An 11,311-nucleotide genomic window follows, 5' to 3' on the forward strand; every position below is an offset into this window, starting at 1 on the left:
TACCGGAAAACCACATTCATGCACCGTCTGTTTTAACTGCAGAGCGAGTCACAATAGTCCGATAAGCATGAAGAATAGTCCACAAGGCACCAGCACAACAAACATGGCCGAGTTCAAGTTATGTTCCCCGGATGAGCTGAGCAGGAAGAGTCCCTGTAGCATCACGGAGCTGCTAGCAGAGCAGAAAGCTAACAGCAGCAGTCACTGGACAGACCTGTAACTCAATGTGACCACGCCCTAATTTATGCATAACCTTAAGGCTTAATATAACTTAAACAAATTATAAATGGTATTAACTCATTCATAAATGGTGATTTCTTTAACACTTCACAACCTCCCTTTTGGCAGTTATAAATGTTAGTAACTCATAAATTAATGGTCATAAAGAGATGCCAAGAAACATCAAGATGGATGGGAGGGAATCAACTCAGTGAACAACAGATACCAAGGATGCTGGCTGATGAAGAAGACAAGAAGTAAGCTAGTGCCAAATAATATAAGGCTTAGTCATCTTGCGAAATAGTGATTCTATGTTGATGTATGCAAACTATGTTAGAACTGGTTTATAAATGGTTCTTAATGATTAATAAAATGTTTACAACCTAATTAATAACCTAATTATAAACCCTTTATGAATCCTTTATAAGGGTAGTCTTATTGTAAAGTGGTACCAGAAAAGTTTGCATATCTTAAATAAAGTAATTGTTGAAGTAATTTTTAACCATGAACAATGAAATAAATATCAAGGTATACTTTGTTCAGCATTGGAAGAATCATCATCAGAAGCTGTACTGAATAGTCTAGTAGCCAGCATACTGAACCCGGAAATGTTGAGTACCCCAACGTTTTATGTTATAAGTGTATACTATGGCATGGGTCCCCAGCACAACTACCGGATGCGCAATTCGCACAATAAGCATGAGTTGCGTTCAATAAAATGGATGCCATTATAGCCAATGTAAACACAATACAAAAAAAAGACTTGTCTGATAGGGAGAATTCTGGAATGTTTCTGGGGGTTATTGATGATGCTGAATCGATTTCTGGCATTTAACAACATTTCAGTTTCAACCAGAAAGTGGCCGTATATTTACTTTCTGTGGGCTGATTTTGACTACCATGAGTACTTGCGACCATTGGATATAGAGCACGAGATGAAAATGATTACCTTTACTGTTGACTAATATTTTTCAAATAAATAGGCAATCTATCCAATCAAAATCATCCCCTAAATCTTCAAAATCGAATTAAAATAAATATGGGGGAATAAAAAGATGTTGACTCTTAAATGTAGCAGAAAAAATACCCCAAAAATGACAAATATCAAAAAGTAGGCTAGATACAATAGTTGATTACATAGGCTACTCAGTTACTTTCTATAATGACCTCAGTTCGATATTATATTATTTTTGGGATATGAAACAGTTTTTGAAAAACTTCGACACGTTTATATCAACGCCGTGAATCGATATTTGCTCACGTGTGCATAACCGATCTGATTTCTGGTACATCCATGGTAGTAGTGAGTGACTGTGACAATGCCTTCGTCTGCAGGTTACACGTTTATATTATACATCCATGGATTAGACGTTATTCACACGTTTGAGGTGAATGTGATTGACAGGTGGATCCGACCAATCGCGGAGACGCATTGGTAGCTTTGATTGGTTTACATTTCTGTCTGTTAATGACACGTTCGTAATCAGCCAATAGATATTCGAGTTGAGGAGAGAATGGGCGGGCCTAGTTGTTGTATAAATCCGAGGTAGGAGCCGATGAGCTGCACTCTGCACATTGAGAAAGGCGCAGTCGTACATTCAGACTTTTACCCCACATCGAGAAAAAAAAATGAGGGAAATTGTGCATCTTCAAGCCGGCCAGTGCGGCAACCAGATCGGTGCTAAGGTAAGTCCACTTGTATTCGCCCTGAGTGAGTAATTTTCATTCAAAAATATCGTGTTCTCTCCTCTGGGAGCCGGTGCTTTGTGCTCTTTCGGGTGGGGCGCCGCAAGGGGGTGAAACGATTCTAAGGGCCCGTGACTGACAGGGGCCCAAACTATTTTAGAACATTAAGAAATGTTTAAGTAACCAATGTGATATCTTTTCATGGGGCCCAAAATTCCTGGCGGCGCGCCATGACCACGCCCTTGCAACATCAAATTGGGCCTGCTTGTGAAAATTGCAATTAGATTTTTAGCAAACACTTACAATTGTCAAGGGTTACCGTTATAATTACAATTGTTCGTTCAGCAGCGGTTACGCCTACATCAGATGGAGCGTACTTGTGAACATTGCAATTAAATGTTTAATAGAACGAATCAAGGGCGGTAAAAGGTCAGCTTCTTGACTAATAAAATGATTTTCGCCATTTGATAAAACATGTTTTGACATAAATATGGATTCTGTCCGTCCGCTTGTTGCTTGCAAACACCGCTTTATCACTATTGTTCCTTCGGCAGCCGTTACTGCAATGCGTAAAAAGGAAGTGAGTAGGCTACTGAAAAAAAGAAAAGCACTACAAACTAGTAACTTTGTATTAAAACTACAATGACGTTGGTAGTTAAAACGTAATTTTCTTCTTTTCTTTTTTACAACAGGCACGTCTAAATCAGGCTTACTGGGTTATGCCATACCGAGCTGCGTCGTGCTTTTGCATGAAGCAGGCTTGGTGGTACAGTGTCGAGTGGAATTTTTCAAATTCATAACCCGTGAGTTAATATAAGGGATTAGGGCGCGCGTGTCTAAATCGGCACAGGCGGGACAAATAGGTTCATCCCCGACAATTTATCAACGTTTAGAACAGGCTGATAAATACACAAACTGTAAATAAAATGGACGAATCAGAAACCGGTTTATTCCCAAGTGGGTTAACACATACGAGGAATGTGTCTTGATGTTATGGTGCATACATTTACATGCATGAAAATAAAACAAACATTGGAACTGGGTGTTGAAAGTCATTTTGGTTGGAAGAAATAGCTAACTGTATTTGTTTGTGTCCTATAGTTTTGGGAGGTGATCAGTGATGAACACGGTATTGACCCAACTGGTACATACCACGGTGACAGTGACCTGCAGCTGGACAGGATCAATGTCTACTACAATGAGGCCTCGGGTAGGTTCTAAACAGCCATGCTTTCTTACTGGCTATCATGTAAAAAAACACATGTGAAAGAATCTTAATTTTAGCCATGTTCCCTTACTTCTAACCTGTGGTTTCTAGGTGGTAAATATGTGCCCCGTGCTGTGCTGGTTGATCTTGAGCCAGGCACCATGGACTCAGTAAGGTCTGGACCTTTTGGCCAGATCTTCAGACCAGACAACTTTGTGTTTGGTAAGTGATATTTATTAGGATTGTTCAGCGCATGGCAACTGATTGATCACACGGAATGCAGCATCTTCATTTATGATTCTTGTCTTGCAGGCCAGAGTGGTGCTGGCAACAACTGGGCCAAAGGTCACTACACAGAGGGTGCAGAGCTGGTGGACTCTGTCCTGGATGTTGTGAGGAAGGAGGCAGAGAGCTGTGACTGCCTTCAGGGCTTCCAGCTTACACACTCCCTGGGTGGTGGTACGGGCTCTGGTATGGGAACCCTGATGATCAGCAAGATCCGTGAAGAGTACCCTGACCGCATCATGAACACTTTCAGCGTGGTGCCTTCCCCCAAAGTATCAGACACTGTTGTTGAGCCCTACAACGCCACACTATCAGTCCACCAGCTTGTAGAAAACACAGATGAGACCTTCTGCATTGACAACGAGGCCCTGTATGACATCTGTTTCCGCACACTCAAGCTCACAACCCCTTCTTACGGTGACCTGAATCACTTGGTCTCTGCAACCATGAGCGGCGTCACCACATGCCTCAGGTTCCCTGGACAGCTCAACGCTGACCTGCGTAAGCTTGCTGTAAACATGGTGCCATTCCCCCGTCTGCACTTCTTCATGCCAGGCTTCGCCCCCCTCACAAGCAGAGGCAGCCAGCAGTACAGATCCCTTACTGTGCCCGAGCTCACCCAGCAAATGTTTGACTCCAAGAACATGATGGCTGCCTGCGATCCACGTCACGGCCGCTACCTGACAGTGGCTGCCATCTTCCGTGGCCGCATGTCAATGAAGGAGGTTGACGAGCAGATGCTGAACGTGCAGAACAAGAACAGCAGCTACTTCGTTGAATGGATCCCCAACAACGTGAAGACCGCTGTCTGCGACATTCCTCCCCGTGGCCTCAAGATGGCTGCTACCTTTATTGGAAACAGCACTGCCATCCAGGAGCTGTTCAAGCGCATCTCTGAGCAGTTCACAGCTATGTTCAGGAGGAAGGCCTTCCTCCACTGGTACACCGGTGAAGGTATGGATGAGATGGAGTTCACTGAGGCTGAGAGCAACATGAATGACTTGGTGTCAGAGTACCAGCAGTACCAGGATGCCACTGCTGAGGAGGAGGGAGAGTTTGAAGAGGAGGGGGAGGAAGATCTGGCCTAAAATCCCTTTTCAAAAATCTAAATGTAAGATTTGAAGTTCTTGCCACATTCAGTGTTCTGTCTGATAATGTTGGCTTAAGATGGAATGTTGTCTCAGTGTTCTGTCTGAATAAAATGTAATGTTCCAAGATCTTTCAGTGTTCTGGCTGCTGTTCCAGTTAATATATTAATCTGCAAGTGTAGCTGCTTACTATTTTCTCCCGAAATTAACAAATGCACTCAAATGTAGGTTCAAAGATATCAACTGTGTATATATGACAATACCATACATGAGCTCATTTTTAAATAATTCCTTACATTTATTATACAAATATGTTTAATAAAGGAAATACACAAGCAGAACATGACAGGAGAACAATGCTGCAGCATAAACAATGGCTTCCTCGTGACCATTCCAAAGGCTGAAATTATCCTTACACAACGTATCATAGTTGTCAGTAGTCATGTGAATAATACAGATTTCTATAGTTAATTACCGATCCGACACGTTTCTACCAGGTTTCTACACACTTTAAAAAGATATATGAAGTCATTTACATATTGCAGGCAGCTCACTCCTGCAGGTAGTGGCAAAGGTCACTAGATGGCAGTGTTGGCTAAGTAGGTTGATGCTGAGGGCCAGCGCCAGCAGAGTCCAGCCGCATCCTTTCTTCACCTGGCCCACCAAGCCCTGCTTGTCTCCAAAGCGTGATATAAAACCATTCTGTCAGAAGCAAAAGAGTAGATGAAAGTTTACAATTAAAAGTTTAAATTTCACTACAATCTTTACTGTGATATTTAGATTTCCTGTTCAAAGGATACACCATTAGGATCCCATCAAAAACAGTATTTAGGGAGGATTTGCTTCATGGAGTAAGAGAGCAATCACATAACGTTCAGCGTTGTCGTTGGGCGTGAACTTATTTGGATCAGTTGTTCTGTAAAAGTGCAAATGGTGGCTCATTACAAACCACACAGTGTGTCGATGTCCTCCATCGAACACTATGGAAGTACAGTGGAGGAAATAAGTATTTGATCCCTTGCAGATTTTGTATGTTTGCCCACTTACAAATAAATTAACAGTCCAGAAATTGACATTATATAAAAAAAACAAATTGATTTGCATTTAACTGTGGGAAATATGTATTTGATGCTCTTGCAAAACATGTCTTAGTATTTGGTAGAGAAACCCTTGTTGGACAGCACAGAGGTCAGACGCTTCTTGTAGTTGGTCACCAGGTCTGTGCACATCTCAGGAAGGATTTTTGTCCACTCCTCTGAAGAGCCTCTCCAAAACCTGAAGGTTTTGAGCAGGGGCGTCGCCTGGACCTGAAAACATTCGGGGCTTAGCCCACAGTGGCGGCGGCCGCGGCGCTACAGTGGAATTTTCTACTGCAACACTCCCCACACGCACACACAGTACACCCGCGACTATTACAATGAAGGCTCGATAATCAGCTCACGGCATATAGGCACGGATAAAACGCTACTTTTTATGAGTGGGGGGCGGACCTCACCTCCTCTATGGGGGTCCGGGGGCATGCTCCCCCGGGAGGATTTTTTAAAATATTGAAGTTAAAAGCATCAATCTGGTGCACTTTGAGAGCAACATTAAGAGATCGATGGATACATCTCTCAACACCCATATGAAACAGAACTGGAAACAGATTTTCTTTTTCTTTATGGATATTTTACAAATCACTCCCCTTTTAAACTCTATTCTTGTTTTACTGTCATATAGTATTTCATAACTGTTTTTCCTTTATTCTCTTATTGTTTTTATAACTATAATGATCATATGGTGTGCCGCGGAAATAATATTTTGAATAATTTGTGACCAAACCGTTTGAGACCCACTGAGATAACTTAGACTAAAGTTAACTATCTAAACACTCAGAGAGTCCTTTAGCTCACCTGAGCCTCTCAGTCTGAGAGGAGAGGACTCCCCTCCAGCTTGTTGTGGAACAAACAGCTCCTTATGTCCGTTAGTGCAGCTAGCTAACCAGATGCTAACAACACGGTCCCTGCTGGCACCGGTCCCTCCCTCCCTCTCCCTCGAGCTTGAATGACACTAGAGAGGTTTCTCAATTCTTAAATGTCCCCTCCTCGACTCCCCTCCTCGAGACTTACGGCCCCTACACACGGCGGCGTGCGTTGCCGCTTGGCGGTGGGCGTGTCTTGAGCTTGGGGAGTCAACGCGACCAACAACCAATCACATGAATGTCCCGCCCCGGACATACAAAGCAAAGCATTCATGCTACATCCATGCTGGCTAAATATACTGTCTATGTGATGTGATGTGTGTGGTTATAAAGAATGTCCTTTTGTATCAAGCAAATAAAAAAAACAATTTTTACAACCAATTATATTTATATATATATATATATATGCAATTTTCGACAGATACAGCCCACTCAAAAATATATTGTTTTATATCAAATTAATTTATATATATATATATTAGCTGTACACTTTACGAATATAATAGTTTTTTATGGACAACTTTACCATTCAATCTCGTCCAACTGATATTGCTGCCGTCACTCCTCGGCTCTTGGTAGTTCAGGCATTTATCAAACCTGGCAACTCCGGGTTTCCTGGCAGCTGTCAATCAAAGTCCAGTGGCTCCGCCCCAAAGTGCCAGAAACTTTTCACGCGCGCGTAGACAGACTCCGCGAGGCTGATACTCCCGCGAGCAAGCAAGAGGGCTGTCTCTCTCGCGTTTAATCTGCGCGCGAGGGTCATTTTATGCGCATGTAAAAGCACATTTTCCGCTCGTGAGTAGCTTGTTTTACGGGCTAGAATATTGACCCAAATCTGACTCCATATACATTGGTCTCTATCTGCAGCCTGAGAATAAATGAGTGCTCAGGGACCGTCTGCAAAGTGCAACTCCGAAAAAAGAGAATACAATAATATTCAATCACTTCACTATTATACAGTATATTTCTACCAAACTCACTACACACATCAATAGTCTCATGTTGCTCATAGTACAGCAGAGAGTTTGGAAGAATGTGCTATTGAATAATTTTGGTGAATATTTATAGTGTAAAATCTTCAATAAATATGGCATCATCTTCAATAACGACTATTATACAGTATACATATTCACCAAAAGTATTCCAAACCATATTCTTCCAAACTTTCTGTAATGAGTTTGGTAGTAATCAGTGGCGTTTCTATATGTACAAAAGTGGTGGGGCACAAAAAACGTAGATGTCTATATACAAGCTTCTGCAGTGAGGTTCATGGCTGGCGAGGCACTGGCACTGACTCTTCAGGTTTACAAATATTATATTTTGACCTAAATCAAAATATGATATTATTTTCAAAAGCCTCTTTAGTCTGATGCTTCAATTAATTTTAAACAGACAGTTCAACAGAAGGATACCCAAAAAAATTGAATTTTATCATTTAAATATTGAATTGTTCTCTCTTAGTAAGATCCCATTTTCAATAAAATTGTGGTCTTACCTTGACTTGAAGATGAAGTCCATTTGCCTATCCTTCTGGACAAAAATCTCTATTACTTTTTTGTAAAAGTCCTCCTTATCTTCTTGTAGTTTCAAAAGTCTATCATAAATCTAAATGATGGATTTATGATTCGAAAATTATAAAAGTAGGGTAGACATGTGGATATTATCCAGCTGAACAAAACGTACATTTATCTAACAGGTACGTTTCCCACAGATCTTATTTGGAGCTATTTTCTAAAATTCTATGGAGAAATCTCATTGCTTTTTTGTGGAGGGAAGCCATGCGCAGCTTACTTCCTGGTTTTAGGATGCGTCTCTCTCCTCCTCTTCACACCACTCTTTTCACGGCACACGTACTTACAGCCAATCAGCTCTGAATGATGTGAGATGACGTATGGTGGGGATGGCAGCTCTATGCCCCTATGGTCATTATTTTTTGCCACACACATTAAATAGGAAAATACTCTGAGCATGCGCAGTGTAGTTTTTATAGTCACCGTTCACTTAGACCAGGGGTGCCCAACCTTTTTTGAACCGAGAGCTACTTTTAAAGTTGCCAGTCTGCCGAGATCTACCAGTCCAAATAGAGAGGCGTAGCCATTACTGACAGCCTACAACCAGGTAAATACACACTACTTGTATAAAAGTGACCTTTGTACGATTAATACTTCATAAAATACTGCAGATCCTTTATCTTACCTCTTTCTAATCTACACACATACAAGTATTTAACTGAAGTTACACAACAGTGTTGTTGATACATAGTTGGAGTTTATTCACACGTCACATACTACAGTGGGTAATGTTTTCAAGAAACATTGAACAGTGCTGCCACATATGACACAGGGAAAAAAGAAAAGACGCTGAACCCTTTCTTTGCCATTATATAAAAATAGTGTTGCTACAAAAATATAAATTAGGCTTACTAATAAGACAACTCAGATCTGAAGCTACACAGGAATCTGCTGCCAAAGTGCAATAAAAAAGACAAAATTAATAGAATCAAACCCTTTTTTGTAGCATTTTAGTAGATTATAAAAATAAATGCCTTTAAAATAGGATGCAAGCAACACTAGTTTCTAAACCTGAATTGATAATAGACTATAATCAATTTAAACAGAACAGATCTGAATGTTTGCATTCTTATACCATTTTGTACAATAATTATAATGAATAAGTTCAAACAAACTAAAACTTACAGCTGATTAATAACGGTATCTAACTTGAGTTTTTATTATATCAAAAACCTGTTGAAATGCTTCTGTTATTTTTACTGTCCCGAAAAAGCGCGTCGGCAGCCTCCAGGAATGCTTCTTACACAACTTCACCGTCTTTGAGAGACTTCATGTGTTTCGCAAGAACGTGACTGACACGATAAGATGCTATGGTAACAGCCTTGCTCTTGTTGTTGGGCCTGGTGAAAATTGACTGCTGTGTAGGGAGGGAATTCCATCTCGTAGCGTTTGTGCACTGTTTTGAAATGCCGCTCCTAAATTACCCTTCTTCGATAAAGCCACGCTCGCATTGCAGATGAGACAGATGGACTTTGAATTGGAATAGATACAAAAATAATCATCCTCCCACTCGGAGTGAAAATTATATATTTTGGGCTTTTTTGCTTCTGCCGTAATTGCGGTCTTGTGTGTGTGCGGACTGTCACTCCTGTTGACACGGACAACGTCAGCGAAATAATGCCCACTGCCCACCAGCCACGCCCCGACACATGGGGTCACGCCGGCCAATCACAAAGCTTTGATGCGTTCAAGTGCATTATTCTGGCACAGGAAGATTATGTTACAGGACATTAACGATAAAACAGAATGTTGTTGTTCTAATTTTAGACATATCTCTCGATCGACTGGGAATCTCCCCGCGATCGACCGGTTGATCGCGATCGACTGGTTGGGCACCCCTGACTTAGACAGTGAGAAGGAGGGGCAGGATCGGGTATTGTCCCACATGGCTCTAAACAGCTAAATAGGCACACACTAATTAGAAAAACACATACTAAAACAGCAATGTACAGACGAATCAGATGATTAAACATGATCTTAAAATATATTTTAATTTATTTTTGCATTTTGTTGTAATCATTATTTTCATACTTTCTGCTGACACTAGGTGGGGCTGTGCCCCTAATGACCAGTCCCCACTGGTAGTAATATACTGTAGAATAGCGAAGTGATTGAATATTATTATATTCTCTTTTTTCGGAGTTGCACTTTGCACACGGTCCCTGAGCACTCGTTTCTTCTCCGGCTGCAGATAGAGGCCCCGTCTCTGGCCGGTTAAATTAAATCCTTGCGTCCCTCACTTGCGTCGTTTCCCTGTGACTAGTCCCTCCCACCAGTCCCTCCCACCAGGGAAGCATGGAGGGACGCAAGGAAACCACGAGAAGCAGGGAAATTAGTTTTAAGAGCAATGGGACGTCCTTTCCTCCGGAGCATCACGTGAAGCGACGTCCGTTTGTGATGACGCCGCACAGCTGTTCGTCTGACAGCAGGGTTGCGTTCCAATAGTCCATTTAGCTTAGGAACCTTCCTAACGGAGTTTAATGACCCGGAAGTCCCTCAGTGGCAGCCATGATAAGTGCCGTTCCAATTCTCTAAATGAAAGGAAAGGAGGTTTCAAACTTCCTTTATAACCTCCTTTAGCTTAGGAACCACTGGACCTCCCTTGACGAAAGGAGAGGAGAAAATGCTGCCCCACAATGCCTTGCGGCCGCAGCATTTGCCGTCACACAACAGTCGGCCGTTCACGGAAACAACCGATTATGACCGAGAAATGATATCATGAAAGTTACGGTGCTTATTAAGCATTTTAAAACGTATGTGGTAAGTTGCCAAAGTGCTTTGTTTTGAACGTTCATCAGTATTATAATCAAAAAGAGAAATATGAACGTTAGTTTTGACTGAAATTATCAAATAAAGTCAGCATTTCACAGTCTACTGAGCTGTGTGGGGTTTGTTCAACTTTGAAAAGATGTTTGAATGGTGATATGCACACTCATAGATTTTAAGGACTTACGTTTATAATAAATACATCTGTATATTTTCATAGTTCATACAATCATACGTATTGGGATCATTTGTAGGCCTATTAATGTGGACCGGAGGGAGAGGGTGACGAGCATAAGTTTCACTTTCCTTTTTTATTTAAATTCCAACTTTGGTCATGAAGAATATGTTTCTCTGTTGTCCACGTTCATAAAGCATAAAACAACAGCATCAGAGCACGGTGCAGAGTCTCTAGATGAGTTTACAGTAGTGACTAGTCCCTCGTTCTTATTATACATCCATGTTGTACATCAAATACTTATTTCCCACAGTTAAATGCAAATCAATTTGTATATTTTATATAATGTCAATT

At 41.3% G+C, this 11,311-nt stretch overlaps 1 protein-coding gene across 1 annotated transcript; it reads left to right on the top strand.

Annotated features, from left to right (window-relative positions):
- Window positions 1-1,764: 1,764 nt before the first annotated feature.
- LOC117558868 (tubulin beta-1 chain) lies at window positions 1,765-4,616 on the top strand. Its single transcript, XM_034235336.1, has 4 exons — window positions 1,765-1,905; window positions 3,007-3,115; window positions 3,224-3,334; window positions 3,425-4,616. Exons 1-4 carry the CDS (start codon window positions 1,849-1,851, stop codon window positions 4,483-4,485), a joined length of 1,338 nt encoding a protein of 445 aa, XP_034091227.1. The 5' UTR covers window positions 1,765-1,848; the 3' UTR covers window positions 4,486-4,616.
- Window positions 4,617-11,311: the final 6,695 nt, after the last annotated feature.

This window comes from Gymnodraco acuticeps, unplaced genomic scaffold (assembly GCF_902827175.1).
Source record: "Gymnodraco acuticeps unplaced genomic scaffold, fGymAcu1.1, whole genome shotgun sequence".
NCBI lineage: Eukaryota > Metazoa > Chordata > Actinopteri > Perciformes > Bathydraconidae > Gymnodraco > Gymnodraco acuticeps.

Excerpts from the sequence above, each read along its gene's own strand:
- LOC117558868 (XM_034235336.1), top strand. The coding sequence starts at position 1,849 with ATGAGGGAAATTGTGCATCTTCAAGCCGGCCAGTGCGGCAACCAGATC. Across the intron at positions 1,906-3,006 it reads GCAACCAGATCGGTGCTAAG|TTTTGGGAGGTGATCAGTGA; the intron begins GTAAGTCCACTT and ends TGTGTCCTATAG. Across the intron at positions 3,335-3,424 it reads ACCAGACAACTTTGTGTTTG|GCCAGAGTGGTGCTGGCAAC; the intron begins GTAAGTGATATT and ends CTTGTCTTGCAG.